The sequence below is a fragment of the Cololabis saira genome, chromosome 9, assembly GCF_033807715.1.
Source record: "Cololabis saira isolate AMF1-May2022 chromosome 9, fColSai1.1, whole genome shotgun sequence".
Classification (NCBI taxonomy): domain Eukaryota; kingdom Metazoa; phylum Chordata; class Actinopteri; order Beloniformes; family Belonidae; genus Cololabis; species Cololabis saira.
In genome coordinates, this window is record NC_084595.1 from 29,126,495 (window position 1) to 29,144,314 (window position 17,820).

General features: G+C 37.9%; 2 protein-coding genes across 2 annotated transcripts; one reads left to right on the forward strand and one right to left on the reverse strand.

The window, feature by feature from the left end:
- Nucleotides 1–330: 330 nt before the first annotated feature.
- kctd10 (potassium channel tetramerization domain containing 10) lies at nucleotides 331–4,970 on the reverse strand. The gene is made up of 7 exons (XM_061729988.1): nucleotides 4,886–4,970; nucleotides 3,374–3,587; nucleotides 3,114–3,283; nucleotides 2,199–2,285; nucleotides 2,028–2,080; nucleotides 1,704–1,899; nucleotides 331–1,618 (listed from the first exon to the last, which is right to left on the reverse strand). Exons 1-7 carry the CDS (start codon nucleotides 4,886–4,888, stop codon nucleotides 1,400–1,402), a joined length of 942 nt encoding a protein of 313 aa, XP_061585972.1. The 5' UTR covers nucleotides 4,889–4,970; the 3' UTR covers nucleotides 331–1,399.
- Nucleotides 4,971–5,999: 1,029 nt separating this feature from the next.
- On the forward strand, nucleotides 6,000–17,619 carry ube3b (ubiquitin protein ligase E3B). Its single transcript, XM_061729115.1, has 26 exons — nucleotides 6,000–6,537; nucleotides 6,741–6,909; nucleotides 7,019–7,136; nucleotides 7,594–7,653; nucleotides 7,754–7,858; nucleotides 7,949–8,045; nucleotides 8,133–8,218; nucleotides 8,347–8,429; nucleotides 8,791–8,896; nucleotides 8,991–9,111; nucleotides 9,244–9,421; nucleotides 9,700–9,866; nucleotides 9,956–10,123; nucleotides 10,207–10,378; nucleotides 10,708–10,826; nucleotides 10,912–11,026; nucleotides 11,122–11,221; nucleotides 11,302–11,421; nucleotides 11,537–11,713; nucleotides 11,809–11,919; nucleotides 12,011–12,148; nucleotides 12,261–12,326; nucleotides 12,409–12,467; nucleotides 12,599–12,781; nucleotides 14,580–14,877; nucleotides 15,205–17,619. Exons 2-26 carry the CDS (start codon nucleotides 6,749–6,751, stop codon nucleotides 15,394–15,396), a joined length of 3,300 nt encoding a protein of 1,099 aa, XP_061585099.1. The 5' UTR covers nucleotides 6,000–6,537; nucleotides 6,741–6,748; the 3' UTR covers nucleotides 15,397–17,619.
- Nucleotides 17,620–17,820: the final 201 nt, after the last annotated feature.

A 17,820-nucleotide genomic window follows, 5' to 3' on the forward strand; every position in this document is an offset into this window, starting at 1 on the left:
AAAACTGCAGTTCTTCGTCTCTCTTTACTTTAACAAGAAGTTGACACTAATGTGTTGAACTGATGACCTGTCCAGGTGTACCACCTCTCACCAACTGAGATGGGCTCCAGCCCCCATTACCCTCACTGGGATACAACAGGTATAGAAAATACATTGCTCTTAAGCATTTATATCAAAGGTTTGCTTTCAACCACTTCACAAACGTTTCAAAAATATGTATGCTATATTTAAAAAGTATTCACAGAGCTTCAAATACGTAACTCTGATTTCTGAAGAATTAATCTATATGAATCATAATTTTGTACATTCATTCATGAGAGTAGGCAAATCAAAATCAGGAATGTTTGTAGAAATTTATTTGGGATAAAGTATGTATAAATATAAAAACATACATTTATGTTCACTTCTGCACAACAGATCTACATGTACTGCAACTGTTAGACATTTTTCAACTCAAACCTATAGTGTGCAAACAGTACATTCTCTGATGAATACAGTGATGGACAGCTCTAATTATCCTCCCTGTTAAAAGCTTGTAGACAAGATTATTTTCCTTTCAGAGAGATCTCCAGTTACAGTCATTTAATTCAACTAAAGCGCTCATCATTCTATCAGCCCAGTGCATTTAACACTTCAGGTCATAGTACAAGTTTTCTCCACTGGAAATAATAATTTTGTTTAGTGGAGTGATGGAAAATACAATGTTAAAACTAATATATAGCAGAAGCACTGCAGTGAAATGTTGCATCCATAAGTGATATCTTAACTATATAAAAATGTTATTTCGGAAACGCTTAATTCATATAATCAGCAGACTAGGAAATAGCTATGGTAAAACTGAAGAGGAAAACAGTGCCCCCACGTGGCACCATCATGAACAACAAGAGTTTCATCCACAAGTGATTTTGAAGACCCATCAGAACCGAGGTACAGTAAATAGAAGCTGGACTAACTACTTTACTTTTTAACTAATAAAATAGTTAAATTTTTGTTCTCTGCTATGTCACATCGTTACAACCTCCAAAAACATACTGATTTCGCTCTTGTTTTTCTCCACACACACTATTGAAACTGTGGTTGCCTGTAGTACTGAATACAAACATTCATGTCTACAACCTTCAGCAGGGAAGCAGAAAATAGTAATAGAAGTCAGGGTGTAAAAAACAAAAAATACAACAACACAACACTATCTGACAATATAACAAATAAGAAACATGGACAGAAATATAATTACTTTACTAGTACACACTGTTGTATAACACTTGCAGTGGTCTACTAAAGAAGCTGGTAAAAGAAGAGAGGAAGTGATTGAGAGATTCACTGGGTGTTGTAAGGCACAAGCGTGGCGCTAAGACAGTCCAGGGTCAGAGACACAGTCTGATGGGTCAGATGAGAAAGGTCACTGATGGTGGTGTGTGCGGTCATCAGGTCGTTTGATATGAATTCTACGAACTCGTTCAATTCGTTCTCGCTCTTCATCCTCATCCAGATGATTAGATCGTCCTGCAGCACCCCCTGTGGCCTCCAGCAGGGCATTGTCTGGACCTCTGCCATCATGGGACTCGTACAAGAGGATGTTGAGAGTCTCTTCATAGATTCTTGCCTCTGGAAACTCAACCTAAATGTTACCAATAAACCGATGAGAATTAGACAAAAATAAAAGTAGCTTGATACTCAAAAGAGCTGATTTGCACCATATTTACCTTTGTCTGCTTCTTTTCTGTGGCATAGACAATGGAAGTACAACACACTTCTGCAATCTTGCGACCCTGTCCATAAAATGACCAACAACAGATCTCATCCCCAATCACATCTTTGATAAAGAGTACCCGACCGTTGAATCGCAATGACAGCTTGTCAAACAACTCAATGTTTTTTAGCATGTTGTCATCAGAGTTGCTGCAAAAGAGAAGGGAAAAAAAAAAGATTACTTGAACTGGTAATTTATGTAGACAACTGACATGATGTCAACAAACTGTAAAATTTTTGGGTTCTTTAACTAGCCACAGCAGATACTGAGGACTCACCTGGTATATGAATATTTGTTATTGCTTCTGTTATACAACAGTTTCACAGTAGGCTGTAAAGACAAGAGTATGGCCATTGATTTAAAAAAAAAAAAATGAAATGACAAATTTCTAAAAACCCAAATGTATTATTCTCACGAAATTTACACATAAGATAAAAATTTAACATACCTTATTTGAAGTTGCAATAAGTCTCTGCTCTTCCTTAGATGAAGTCATCAGAGGCACTTTACAAAGAGGTTCATACGTTTCTTTGTTCTGAAACAAATATTTTTCATTTCCAATTAAGAAAAACCTCCACAAAATTACACCATAGTGTACAATTTCTAGTATACAAGGTGATGATATTCTACTGTAACAGAGAATATTGGACAAAAAGAAGAGCTTAATAATACATTTATTTTTATACATACACTTTTACCATTTACTTTGTTGAGGACCAACAGGACACGTAGAGCAATAAGTAGAGTGAAGTTTTGTATAGTGTTTGTGGTGATACCTTTTGACTCACTTGGATTAGAGACCAAAATTTTATCTCCATATATTTGTTTGTTTTTATATTTTTACTGTATTGCACCAATCACCACAACAAATTCATTGTGTGTGTTAACAAACTTGGCAATAAACCCCCTTTCTGATTCTGATTTTATATATATATATATATATATATATATATATATATATATATATATATATATATACACACACACACACACATACACATATATACATACATACACACACACACTCAGTACAGACCAAAATTTGGACACACTTCTCCATTTGTTTGAATGAGAAGGTGTGCCCAAACTTTTGGTCTGTACTGTATGTGTATGTGTATATATATATATATATATATATATGTATGTATGAAGAGTTAACTTTATTATATATGACTAAAATGGAATTGCATTGTTTGATTTTTTTAAGTTAAAGAAAAAACAAACTTTTTTTTATATTTTGAAACACAGCCAGATTAATAATGTACATGTCCTTCATCGATTCTTAACAAAAATTTAGGTTAAAATATTTAACTACCGTAAATGTTTTCATTTCATTCCATAATTTGTAACATAGACATTTTACCTGTAAGGCAGCTGTGCATTCGTCAGCTAGGCCTTGGACAAGGTAATACTTGGCCTCAGCAAGCAGCTCCTCGGTTTCCCGCCGACTGTCTGGGAGTGGGACTGCCCCATCTCTAAGGTAGTTAAGAATCGTTCCAAAGTGTTTCCCACAGCGATCAATCAGGATCCAACCTATAAAAATGAAATAGTTAAGAGTGTAACAGGTCATTTTATGAATAATGATTACATAAATATTGCTTAGAATTTGCCCCCACAGCTCACCTTCACTATCTGTGAGTACCTCCATCCTGCCACTGAACATGGCTTTGAGCATTGTGTCCTGCTTGGTTAGTGTCTGCATTGTAGTGTAGTACAGTGCTCCACCCACATTTAATTTCACATACTTGGAGCTGGGGCTGGATCCTTTGAAGGATGTAGTCCGTGTTGTAGCTGCCGGCACTGCCGAGCTCACCACACTCTCTCCTGACATCTCTTCCTGGAAAAACACAAGATTAAAAACAAGTGACACATGCATCCACAGGGGAACTACATAGGTTAAGAAACAACAGGGTTATTAATCAGTTAAGTTATTTAGGCGGGTTAGTTTTAGATGGATAAGCTGTCTGAAGGAAAACTTGGAAAGAGATTATACAACATCAATTATATGGAGCAAAGACAGGAACAATATTGTTGGTTTCTACTGAAGAACCAAGTTAAAAAAAAAAAAAAAAAAAGGCATTAATTTCTTAACAACAAATTCTACTTTAGCTCCTCAGCTTTGCCCCCATCCCAAAAAGAAAAAAAATACTGTTGAACTGGTGCATCTACCATGATTTCATCAAAAGTATCAACCAGTCTATATAGAAGATCGTTTCATCATATGGAGATGTGGTGAGAACCTTTGTGTTTATCTAAGGGGTATTTATTTGAGCCAATTATTGACTGAAATAATATTTTTAGTTGACATAACGTGTGATGTGAAGACAAGAGAAAAAATAACGTTGTCATTAACATCCATATTGATATACTAATTAAGTATGTTCTCAGTTGACCCTGTGAGGACCTGAGGTCAGGGGAGTTTATGTCTGGTTTACTAGTGATGCATCATTTACACTAAACACTAGAACAGTTTTACATACAGAGACATGAAACACTGAGTCTTGGTAGGAGCTCATACTGGTCCGGCCAGACATCGACCAACAAATCACCAAGTCTGATGAGACTTCATCTGAACGCTGATTGATCAGCCAATTAATAATAACTAATTCAATCATTCGGAAAGAGGTCTTTGATTCGTGAATATAGTCTGATATTTCAGTTGTCGAGACTTTCTCGACCATAAACAACGTATTAAAACTAAAGAGCTGTATCTCTAATTTGATAGGTTTCACGAAAAAAACCAACATATTAAGCAACGAGTTTTTGTATATAAGATAGTATGTTTTGAAAGTATAACCTGACTTTTGAAAACAAAGTATTTCCTACTGAATTAGATATTTCGACGATCATTAAAGTGATCAAAAAACGCTGTGTGCATAAATGTTATGCAGTACGATGGGTATAATTTTAAGCCATGGCAGGTATTCCTTGGCTGATGTAATAGTTTTTATTTGTTTATATATCAGTATTTTTATTCAGTTCGTGGTAAATTGATGTTAGCCGCAAGAGTTAGCATAAACCATAGTTGTATCATAATAAATAATACTATACCGCTAACCATTACACTTCTTCAAATGACGGTATTAACGTGTAATCGAATACCAAATTAAAAGAAATCACAAAAATGTATTTTACCATAGAACCCACAGCAGACTTCGTAGTTGTAGCTTGCTAGCGTCGACCAGCTAACGCTAACGCCCACTTCCTTCCGGTAGAGCTGCGCACTTACAGCTGACGTCACAGCTGACGTCACAGGGCGTTCATAGTTTAAATTACATTTTAATTTTAAATTTAGTTTAGTTTTTTTCAAAGTGTATCGTTTTTATTATTCTGTTTTCTACTTATATAACTTATTTTCAATCTCCCTGTAGGCTATTTACAGTCTTTGTATTTATTAATTAAAGATCAGATTAAAAAAATGTCATAAGAATGTGGATAAATGGGCTGCATTTATAGCATTTTCTATTCTTGCTAGACACTTTACACCACAATCCACTTTGAACATTCACACAGCACTTTCTTAGCCAATAGAAATCTACACTTACCTATCTGGGAAGTCTAGGTACTGCTTTTTCCAACACACCAGTATACCCACACACACTGATGGGGATGAAATGTGGAATTTGGTGCCTTGCCCAAGGACCATTTGACATTTGGACGAGAAGGCCAGGAATATAACTTCTAGGTTGAACTTGGTTGACAGATTACTGTTCTACCTCTTGACCAACAACCAACTGACAACACACTATATTGGCTTCCATTTGCACTAAAACATATACTTTGTTCACCTTATTTTTTGCAAACACATTGCTGAAAACAATTTTGTTATCAGTAAACAAGCTATACTAATAGTTAATGTGATTACTTGAGATAATACAAGTTGCTGTTCCTATCTTTCAAACTCAGCTTTGGGCAGAAATGTTTTTATTATGTATATCTTTAAAAGACAGATTGCAGTGAACATAATGTGATAATAGAGGTATGGATGTGTGCACATAAATGAGAAATTTGTATTAAATGTGCGTTCTTTACATCAATGTTGCAAATTTTTGAAATGAGTCAGTTCAGTTTTTTTTAGTCTGTGATTGGATATCGCTGCATTATGTTTGATTTTCTACTTTCCTGTTTTCCTGTTAGAAACAAAACACTATCAATTAAGTTGACTGAGAAACGCCCACTTCCGTTCTGCAGAGACTTCCGGAGTAACAGCGATAACAGTCCCCCGCCATCCACTCAACACACCGGATGAAAGCTTTAAAAAATAAAAAAAATAAACTATTTTCATTGTAACAACTTAAACAGAGATCGCTTGATATATTTCAAACGCCTTGTTATTATCTACCGTGTTTTCATAATTTATACTAAGCAATCATGACGGTAGACACCACCCGGAATTATTTAATGCGACACAAGGGATTAATGGCTGCAGTAAATGTTCGAAGCTCTTCTCATTGTTTACATTTCTAAATGGTGTGTTCCCCGTGTTAGGGAGACTGTCATCGATACGGCATCACATAACACCATGCAATGGTGTTAAATATGTTTGAATTTAGGCAAAAACTAATCTCTCTGATTCGGTATTAAGCCGTCAAACTACGGACTAGCCCAATGAGCTAACTGTCGTCGGCTATTTTACTTGTGTTGCTCGTTCTTTTCAGATGACGAGTTAAGTCTTTTTGTTTCATTTGCTTCTCTCCTGCTTGGATGATAATGCAGCCAAATGACTGAGAAGGAATAGCGACAAGTGCGGCTAAAGGTCGGACAGAATCTTATACTCAGTGTCACAGGTATGTCTATTTATCTCAGTCAAAACAATGTTTACATGTGCAACTTTTAGTCTGTACAAAGCTTCTCAAAGAGTGGATGTTGGCCTGACGTCACTGTTCAAAATGCCATCAATGACATCTTGTTAGTTGCTTTGGTGTTGATTTGTGGTACAATAGCAAAGTTATGTACACTTGTTTTTTGTTTGTTTTTGTCTCCCCCACAGGGTGCATAATGTTTAATGTACCTCAAAGCTCCAAGTCCGAATTCCTGGATAAAGCCAGGCAGGCCAGAGAGGAGAGAAAGGGACATAAGGAGAAGGAGAGAGCCGCAACACAAATTCAAGCCCTGGTCAGGAAGTTCCTCTGCCGTTGCAGACTTCAGAAGCAAATAAGGTGGAAACAGTTTGAAGTGCTTTGAGTTTCTAATGTTTGCTTAACATTTAACACGATTATTTCTCATTATTTCAATCTTGTTCATAACTTTTATTGTTTATTTCAACAGAAAGGAGGTTGATGACTATTTTCAAGCCTCTGAAACTGGGACAACCAAGAGAAATGCACTTTCAATTTTCAAAATTGCTCGGAAATTACTATTCATATATTGCAAAGAGGACAAGTTGGTGAGTTAGTTTCTATACAGCTTAATAACACTGAAAACACATATTTAGTTCATATGTGGGTTGCAGCGTTTTACTAGTATCATGTTATACACTAGAATTAAAATGATAATTCCATCTACAGTTTATCTCCTTAACTGCCTGTTACATTTGTGAACTTGTACCTTACTAATTTCCATTATAATTGTTGGTATAATTTTAGTATAATTATACCTTAAAATAATAACTATGTAATACTATCAAACTGATATTTTTTTGATGCAGTTATTTGACTTAAAAAAATTATATAATTGCAACCCTTCACACAAAGTTACTTCTCCTTGGTAATAATGATAATTCTATTAATCAATACATTTACGCAGACTTTTGAAAGCTCTCGAGTCTGTATTAAGTTAGTTGTTTGGCATGTCATTGTGTGTGACCTTTTAAAGTACTTTCTGATTGTATTTTTGTGTATCAGAGATTTGAGAAGCTCTGCCGTGCCATCCTGGCCAGCATGGAGGTTGAAAATGAACCTAAAGTGAGTGTGCAGGTTATTGACACCACTACATACCTGGCATTTTTTATTTTTTTTTAATTTGACTGTTGTCACAATGGCTGTTCTTGCATTTGGCCTTCAGGTCTGGTATGTGTCTTTGGCTCTCTCCAAAGACCTCACCATTCCCTGGCTCAAACAGGTCAAGGATGTGTTGTGGAACTGCTGTCAGCTACTGAAAAATCTGAAGGTTAGTCTTGATTGGAAGCTGGAAAATATATTATTATATCCATCTTATCTTTGTTATTGTGAATGCAGCTGGCTAGTTTGTAATTTTCAGCCAGACATACTTCAAGACAGCAAGATGGTGACGCTATACCTCACCATGCTGGTGACCTTCACTGACACATCAACTTGGCGGATAGTCAGAGGCAAGGGTGAGTCTCTAGTATAAACATATCTGTTTTTGTTAGTAACACGCTTTCAAAATAGTATCATAATGTTGTCCCTTCCATATTTTGCAGGTGAAGCTCTCAGACCTGCTTTGACGAGGATTTGTGAAAACATCATGGGTCATCTCAATCTAAAGGGATTTTATTCAACATTACAGGTTCATATTACATCTCATAGTTTTACAGCTTTATGTGAAGACTAAAACAAGCAATGTATATAATTTTCTTCTACAATCCCAGTTAACTGTCATTTTATTAAAATTCACATTGTATGTCAACCATTTAGATCTTGCTGACGAATGGCTTGGCACGTACAAAACCGTCACTCTCCAAAGGCACTTTGACGGCCATTTTCACTTTGTCGTTAAGGTAAGTTAGTATCCATCCATCCATCCATCCATCCATCCATCCATCCATCCATCCATCCATCCATCCATCCATCCATCCATCCATCCATCCATCCATCCATCCATCCATCCCTCACTCACTCACTCACTCACTCACTCACTCACTCACTCACTCACTCACTCACTCACTCACTCACTCACTCACTCACTCACTCACTCACTCACTCACTCACTCACTCACTCACTCACCCGTACCACATGTACCACATGTATTTCTTAAGTGGACAGAGATGCTGTTGTGTTGTATCTTTGTCGTCATTTTATTTCATGTTTATATGGTTTTGCTTTCAGGCTATCCTTTAAACTAAATAAAATGTTTTCAGGCCGGTCATTGCTGCTCACTTCTCAGAAAACCTGCTACGGTCATTCCTCATCCACATCATGTCAGTTCCTGCCATCATCTCGCACCTCAGTGTGTTGACTCCAGAGGTAAAAACCCGTCCCTGTTGATTGTCTGTGGTACTGTTTTGTAAAAGTCTGAAGTGTAAGGGAGTTTGTTTCAACATCTGCTTTGACTCAACAGTGCATGACATCCATCCAGACGCATGACCTGCTCCGGAAGTTCATTTTGTTTCTCAGTCGGGAAGAACAGTGCCTGGACATCTGTATCTGTCTTGAGGGCAGCCACACCCTCTGCTTACTCGGTATAATATTTGGGATGTCTTCAGCTTTGCATTTTCAATCAGATAAGCTTTGTGTACAAATGAAAATATTATTTGCAGTTTGCTGCCTGTTTAAACTTTCTGTTGTGGTTGCTTCCTTGTCATTTTTTACAGGCAACCTGATTTACTTGGGCTATCTAAGTGAGAAAGTCTTAGAGGAGGAGGCTGGCCATTTTGTGAAGGACCTTACAGAGATGCTGTCCTACTGCCAGAGATACGTATCTCAGAAGAAGTCAAACCTAACCCACTGGCACCCTGTGCTGGGCTGGTTCTCTCAAACTGTAGATTACGGGTAAGTGAAACACTTTTATGTTGTTTCAAGTCAGTTCAACAATTTAGCATTTGACCACAAACAAGATAGAAAAGGGGTTCCCAGGAGAGTAAAGTGTGCAACGAAGTATGCAAATGTCATCTGATACCTGATCATACAGTATGTTGCACATACGTCTTGGTTAAATGATAAATATTTGTAGTATAATTGAGTACTTGTACTATTCCTGTGTTGAAATAATGTCCCATACATTTGAGTTTGACCTGTTTTCTGTCTTTTTGATCTCCTGTTGTCTTTAGTCTTAATGAGTCGATGCCACTGGTCACTAAACAGCTTCAGCACCTCTGGGGTGTATCTGTGATCCGAACGCTCTTCAGTGACGTCCTCTCTAAAAAGCTGGAGAGTCAGGAGGCCACTCCCCCACCCCCACAGCCGAGTACGTCGCAAAACAACCTACCAGTTAAAAGTAAGTTATTCCATGTTTTTTGAATCAGATCAAAAGGTTTAACTTGAGGTTGTGAACAAGCCTGCTATGACGTGTCTCTGCCTTTACAGACCTCTTCAAGAGAGCGTTTCAGAAGTCTGCTTCTGTTCGAAACATCCTGAAACCAGTCGGAGGGAAGCGAGTCGACTCGGCCGAGGTTCAGAAGGTGTGCAGCATCTGTGTGCTCTACCAGAGTGCTCTGTCAACACTGACGCAAATACGCCTCCAGATACTCACAGGTCAGTAAACAAGAGCTGATATTTGTTTAATTTTTACATCATATACAGTGTTTTACATCATCATGCTTTCTGTGCATCTGCAGGTCTCACACATCTTGATGACCTTTTGCCCAAACTGTGGGCCTTCATCTGCGAGCTCGGTCCTCAGGGGGGCCTGAAACTCTTCATGGACTGTCTGAACAATGACACTGAGGAGTCCAAGCAGCTCTTGGCTATGCTCATGCTCTTCTGTGACTGTTCACGTCACCTCATAACGTAATTATAGCCATTTTTATTGTATTTAGCTCAAGATATCTTGTGTTAACAATATATTGTGGCACTCTTTTAGATTTAATCTCCAGAAAACTAAGGAAACCCCAAAACTTATCTCTGTTTAAATATTTATATTTTGAATTTTTATTTCTATCATATGAAATAATCTTTTTTTTAAATTACAAAATCCCACTGTGCAAAAAGCTCTGTTTTTGTGCTGAGGTCTTACCATATTTTTCTATTTGTCGCTAATGTTAAAAAAAAACACGACTTGAACATGTTAGCAAAAATGTGATTTTTGAAGATTTGAAGAGGTCTTCAATCTTTTACAGGATTTTGGATGACATTGAAGTGTATGAGGAACAAACATCCTTCAAGATAGAAGAACTCGTCACTATCTCTTCTTTTCTTAACACATTTGTGTACAAGATGGTTTGGGACGGCATCTTAGGTGAGCATGTGACCACTGTGCATCCTGAAAGTTATGATTATAGCACCTTTTTGTTTTAAAATGTTTTCCATTGTGTATCCAATAGAAAATGCCAAAGGGGAGAAACTGGAGTTGTTCCACAGTGTTCATGGTTGGCTGATGGTGCTTTACGAGCGGGACTGCAGACGCAGGTTTAGCCCAGATGACCACTGGCTACGCAAGTAAATACAAACTCCAAAACACTGACCGTTTCTCTCTTTTGAGGATAGTTTGAGGATATCCTGTTTGTGATAAACATTTTTGTTGTTTCATTCAGGGATCTAAAGCCTAGCCTTTTGTTCCAAGAGTTGGAGAAAGGCAAGAAAAGAGCCCAGCTTTTACTTCAGTACATCCCACATGTTATCCCACATAAAAATGTGAGTGGACAGGATCCTTTCATTTAAGCCAATGTCATGCTCTAGTTCCAGTCTTAATATTACTTCATTTCTGATTTCAGAGGGTGCTGCTGTTCAGAAATATTGTCACAAAGGAAAAAGAAAGTTTAGGGTTGATAGAAACAAGTTCTGCTTCACCACATGTCACCCACATTACTATCCGTCGCTCACGGATGTTGGAGGTAGGTATAAAAAAAAAAATCAATCCGATTTGATGAAGTGACAATAATAGCCTGATGGTGTTTTTTTCTTTCTGTGAATCGTTCCATAATAACGCTTGGATTTTCCTGTTCTTAGGATGGATATGACCAGCTCCGCAGGTTACCACCAAATTCTATAAAAGGTGTCATTCGTGTGAAGTTTGTTAATGACCTGGGAGTAGACGAGGCTGGAATCGATCAAGACGGTGTTTTCAAAGAGTTTCTCGAAGAGATCATTAAGAAAGTTTTCAATCCTGCTCTCAATCTGTTCAAGGTAACCCAGACATATTGTGCAGCATTAAAAAAAAATCACCTCACTTTTACTGGTGATTTTTTTGTTTCATAGTGTTTCTTTTGTTTTTTGTTTAGACCACAAGTGGAAATGAAAGGTTGTATCCTTCCCCAACGTCTTACATCCATGAGAACCACTTACAGCTGTTTGAGTTTGTGGGGAAGATGCTTGGAAAAGCTGTTTATGAGGTACAGTTTTACCTAAAAGGAGTCACTCCTGTTTTTCTTTGGGAATTTGGTATTCTGGTGATCTTCTTGACTGTCTGGTCTGTCTGTTCAGGGCATTGTTGTGGATGTCCCGTTTGCGTCCTTCTTCCTCAGTCAAGTCTTGGGTCACCATCACACCACTTTCTACAGCTCCATTGATGAACTTCCTTCATTGGACTCTGAGTTTTATAAAAACCTCACTTCCATCAAGGTCTGAAATACTTTGTACTGTCAACTTTTTTTTTAATTTTGATTTATCATTCTTATTAGCCAGTATTTTATTCATTTCTCAGAATTTCTAATAAAATACATATTTTTTTTAGCGCTATGATGGAGATGTAGGGGATCTGGGACTGACGCTGTCCTATGATGAGGATGTTATGGGGCAGGTAAATATAGAGCCCAAAGAAGATACGGCATCGTTGTAATTAACTATGTCAAATTCACAAGTTGAAATCTGCTCTCTTACAGCTTGTGTGTCATGAGTTGATACCTGGTGGGAAGACGATGCCAGTCACCAATGAAAATAAGTATGCAAATTAACAAAAAGCAAATTTAATTTTGTTGTGAGATTTTATTTTAATGTATTCCGTCGCAGATTGGTAAGAAGTGAATAGTAATTCTCCACATCCTCTGATTTCACTTTCAACATCTGCTCCAGGATCAGCTACATCCACCTGATGGCTCACTTCCGGATGCACACGCAGATTAAGGAGCAAACGGCTGCTTTCATCCGTGGTTTCCGCAGCATTATAAATCCAGAGTGGTTGCACATGTTTTCCACGCCTGAAGTTCAACGGCTCGTCTCTGGAGACAACGCTGAGATTGATCTAGATGATCTCAAGTATGTCTTATTACTCTTTTCTTACATTCCTCCAACATGGATAATTACACATAACGCATATCGTCTCATGTTGTGTTCTCAGCAGTATAACTCACCGGTTTGTCATTGTCATCATGTTATATGTTGATTTTAGAAAGGAATTACAACCTTGTTGGCACAAAAGAAAGAAAAAGTCACTAGCTTTGAGTATGGTACACATTTTTTCAACAGAATTGTTTCAGTCTGATTATAAAATGTCAGAACATTTATTTCAGTCCAGAGTTGCAATCATTTTTTTCACCAAGCTCTGGACCACATGTCGTCCACATCCCAAAGATTCTCAGCTGGGGAAACTCTGTTTTGGTCAATCTACGTGTGAAGTGACGTCTCCTGCTCCCTGAATCACTCCGTCACCGTTTTAACCCAATGAAACCCGGTGCTGGAAGATGATTGTGCTGCCAGGGAAGGGAAAAAAAACAAACAATATTATTGGAAAACGTTTTCATTAGGTATATTTAGGTGTTCAAAAACTGCAGCAACTCCAGACCACGATCCTGCCCTCACAGATTTGCCCAGTAGGCACTTAGCTTGATGAGTGCATTACTTCATCCACTGCTCTTACCCTGGTGCACCTGTCACTTAGTAGTTCACAAAAACCAACAACAATATTAGTTGCCAACAAATTAAGTAATGGATTATTAGTTGGTTATGTCTTCACAGGTCTGTTTCATGCTGTGGATTTGAACTTTCAATGCTTCTTATGGGGATAATGGTGTTCATGTTCCTTTTAATAACATCAGTCAATATAACAGTTTAAAAGTTTAAAAATGCCTTTGTCTTTGTTTTTAGGTGGTTGATGTGACATATTTTCCAATGTTCTCTCTGTCTGCTGGTGGGAATGTTTCATCTGTGATTGCATCAGGGCAGAACTCCCCCTGCGATGCAGAGAGCACGGGAAATTTTAAACGAGCAACCACAAACATGCTTGGCATGTTTGTTTTTTTGTTTTTGTATTTTCCCTGAGACTATGACCCAAATATCTCAGAAATTGCTGTCCAAGTCTCTATATAACCCTCACTGCTCAAAGCTCAGTGTAGTCCCTCAGTGTATGGTACGATACACCATTGAAAAGACCTAGTTTTTAACTTTCAGAAAGCATTTAATTTTATTTATTTATTTATTTTATTTGCACCAAGGCATTTAGGAGAAATAGTAGAGAAGCTAACGTTACAAATGTGAGACCACAGACTGTGAATACGTGTGTGACACTGGTGAATCTTGTCTGCAATTGTGATCGTACTTCAGAAGTCCTGGGGGTGGCGTAAAGACACAGCGAATCAACCGCCTCCATCTAATCCTATCCTCTGCATCCTCTTCCCTCACACCTACTGCCTTCATGTCCTGTTTCGCTTCTAGTAGTTCTTGAATTTTCTAGATATCTTCAACGGTTTAGGAGTTATGGTTATGAGAGGTACTCTGCCAAATCCTGTATACGATGACAGGATGGTCATAAAGGGGTTTTAACTCGACTTAACTTTGTTTTTTTTTTGTTTGTTTTTTTTATAGTCTAATGAGCAGTCGTTAGTTGCAGCCCTACTCTGGACCAGAATAAATCTGGACTCATCAGGCTACTTGACCCTTTTTATTGCTCCAGATTCAAATCTTTATGCCCCTTAGCAAATCATTAGCGCTTTTTTTCCCTGATTTACTGCACTGATGAGGGTCTTTCTTGCTTTCATGAGTAAACATTTTTTCATCTCTTTTTTTCTTTGTAGATTCAGTTTGACCTACTTATTGTCGCTGTCTTCCTCTCTTCCAGGAAACACACAGTCTACTATGGAGGTTTTCACAGCAGCCATCGCGTCATAATCTGGCTCTGGGACATCCTGTCCAGTGACTTTACTGCCGAAGAGAGGGCTATGTTCCTTAAAGTAAAGTGTCTTTTGTTTAACACAGCTAAATGCTTTTTCTTGCCACCGCAGGGTGTTTTAACTATTACTTTTCTTTTTAATGTAATTTCACAGTTCGTTACTAGCTGCTCAAGGCCGCCTCTCCTAGGTTTCGCTTACCTCAAACCGCCGTTCTCCATTCGCTGTGTGGAAGTTTCAGATGATCAGGTAAGAGTGAAAAAGTCAAATAGCATTTTCTGATTGTTATGATGCAAACAATAGCTTTATCTGTGACATAGTTGTTGAATCAGTTATCCAATTACATTTGAGCCTCTAAAAAAGAGTGGTCAACATATTGAAGAGCTGTAATTCCTGTTTGGCTCTAAACGCCCTTCAATAAAACTTTATATTCTGCAATTTGAAGTCATGTTTGTAACGTAAATACATTTGAATAAATGGCAACATTAACAAAAGTAGCATCAGTTGTCAAATAATAATTCCAGTTCACTTTCAGTTAACCTCACCTCATATTTACCTTTTGTTTTCTGTGCGCAGGACACCGGAGACACCCTTGGTAGTGTCCTCAGGGGCTTTTTCACCATCCGGAAGAAAGAGCCCGGTGGTCGACTTCCTACTTCTTCTACTTGTTTCAACCTGCTCAAGCTGCCCAACTACAGCAAGAAGAGCATTCTGCGTGACAAGCTGCGTTACGCTATCAGTATGAACACGGGCTTTGAGCTGTCCTAACTAACAAACTCTGTTGCAACGGGACAATCTGCTCAGCAAGGTTTTGTTAAGAAGTGTGTACAAAGCAAGACGTGTGGCTTGCCTGGATTGGAGCACTTCACATTGAAGGGGCATCGGCCAAACAAAAGGCAGGTCATAAAGGACGTATATAGTGTACTTTTCGGGCCCTTTGTCCCTATAAAAACTGGATGAGCTGCGGTGGAGTGAGCTCTACTGTATCTCACTCTCTCCCGTCCAAGAAAATGCTGCCCCTGCAGCACAATCAGTTTTTATATCCCTCTCTACACCACCATAAAGTGAATATACTATGTATTCAATGAGATAAAATACTGATATACAGTGGCTAAAACTCTGTTTCTCAGGCATAACAGAATCATTTTGGATTTAGCCCTTCTAATACAAGTGAACTAGAAAGCAATATGAGGCAATGCAAGTCATTAGACACATGGTCTACTCACCTGAGTAAAACCAGATGATGCATTGTTAATAAACTTACAAGTGTGGTTTCCATCATCCAGGCAACATTTAGCTGATACTGGATGAGTCTTAAAAGGCTTAGCTGAATATAATGCATCTTTTCAAGAAGAAGACAAATCAATATCTGGTGGTTAACCTCCACAAAACAGGGGATGGTTTATACCTGGGATGCTGTATTGATTGCATTATGTCCTACTTTTGAGGAAAATCATTTGAGCTTTACTCACTTCTCCCTGCTAAAAGCAGCAACCCGTGAGACAGAGGCCTTCTGGTTTCTATGTTCTCAGCCCATTTGAGAGCATCAGTCTCAGTTCTGCGGAGGCAGCAAAGACTTTTTTTTTTTTTTTTTAAATCTCTATATGCTGTTTGAATTCAAGAAGATGTCCTGGTTGTAGCGCCACTTCCCTTTGGTGGGGGGAAAAAAAGAGAAAAAGAAATGAACATGTTTGAGTCAATATTTGTATCTGAAGAGTACAGCGAACACATCTGTTCCACATTGCACATGTGCTTAACATCTGCTTCAAAAACACTAAGAGCAGAGGGAATCAGCCATGTTAGTATATGTATCCAATACTACAAAAGCACTCTCTTTTACTCTTCAGACTGATGCTGGGTGCCTCCTCTCTTACCATTACCCCTTACTATTGTATGACCATATTTCAGCTCTGACCAACTACATATACTGGAGACAAGCCATAGAAATGGGAGGACTTTGGTCCTGGACTACTCCTCTGCTCCTACTAACAACATAGAGCAGCAACCCTACCACTGTGCTACCACTGCAACAACCTTGGAGGGTTTTATTGTGATGCTCTCTGATCTCTGGACTTTTAAAGCCATGCAGAAAAATATTTTGAGGTCTTTTACAATGATGTCACGGACTAATTCATCAACCAAATGTAACTGATTGATTTAATGTTTCCTTGGAAGTGTTGCAGATGTTCGTGTGATTAGTGGGACAAGAGGGCGAATGTGACCTTATAAGGCCTATATACTACTATTTTACACAGGGTTCATTTCCATCAAAAAGTGAAAGAGTAGACTTTTTGATCATTTACCTGAAAAATAAATGCAGCTTTCATTTTAAGAAAGGGTTAAAAAAAAAACAGCAGCATTTGAAAAAAAAGGTCCTTTATTATGCAAAAAAGTGTTTCCTGTCACAAATGTATGATACTTTTGTCATTACGTAACCCAATTTCTAACTAGCTGTGTTATGGTCACTAACTTGTGTGAAAACAGTAAATAGTTAATAATTAAAGTGCAACCATTATACGTATACATATTAAAAAGTATAGTTGTACAGAATTGACCTCATGTCTACTAAAGACATTTTCAAATCGGGAGAAACAAAGAAGGGCATTACTTCAGTTCTCCTAATTTTTGGAAAACACTAGGAAATGGTTTTATTTGTGTCACTACAATGAGCTTGTGTTGCTGTGCAAAAGAGATGAAAGATACCTCATGTGCTTGTCTTGTCTCCTGATGAGTTTGCTCATCTCTTTTAAATGATGTCAAGAGCAGATGTACCAGTGGACTGCTGGCTTCAACCATCCACTCTTTTAGTACTATAAAATAATAAAAAGGATCCTGAAAACGTTCCCAGCACTTCTGTGAAAATGTAATCTCTTCACTAAATGTCATTCTAAGATGGGTGCTTTTGTTTGATTAAATATATGTGAGATTCGTCCATAAGTTAGTTTTTCCTGTAATGTTGAATTATGTACATAAGTATTCAGACTGTATAAAAATATCTAAAAAACGAAATTATGTATATCATTTACACATAGTGTTTTTTGTTTTTCCTTGTAGATATGTAAAGTTAATAGTCTTGATTAATGACACTTGGTGAATGACATCACAGTGGAGCGTCGTGAGCCTGAAGGTTGATTTATGGTTCCGCGTTACACCAACGCAAAGCTTATGCCGTACCCTACGCCGTAGGCGCTG

Bases quoted from the DNA above. Each gene is read 5' to 3' on its own strand.
- kctd10 (XM_061729988.1), bottom strand. The intron at 2,286-3,113 runs GTAAAATGTCTA...TATTTGTTTCAG, and splicing joins AATGCACAGCTGCCTTACAG to AACAAAGAAACGTATGAACC. The intron at 2,081-2,198 runs GTATGTTAAATT...TTGTCTTTACAG, and splicing joins TTATTGCAACTTCAAATAAG to CCTACTGTGAAACTGTTGTA.
- ube3b (XM_061729115.1), top strand. From the start codon at position 6,749: ATGTTTAATGTACCTCAAAGCTCCAAGTCCGAATTCCTGGATAAAGCC. The intron at 7,137-7,593 runs GTGAGTTAGTTT...TTTGTGTATCAG, and splicing joins ATTGCAAAGAGGACAAGTTG to AGATTTGAGAAGCTCTGCCG. The intron at 11,027-11,121 runs GTAAATACAAAC...TGTTTCATTCAG, and splicing joins GATGACCACTGGCTACGCAA to GGATCTAAAGCCTAGCCTTT.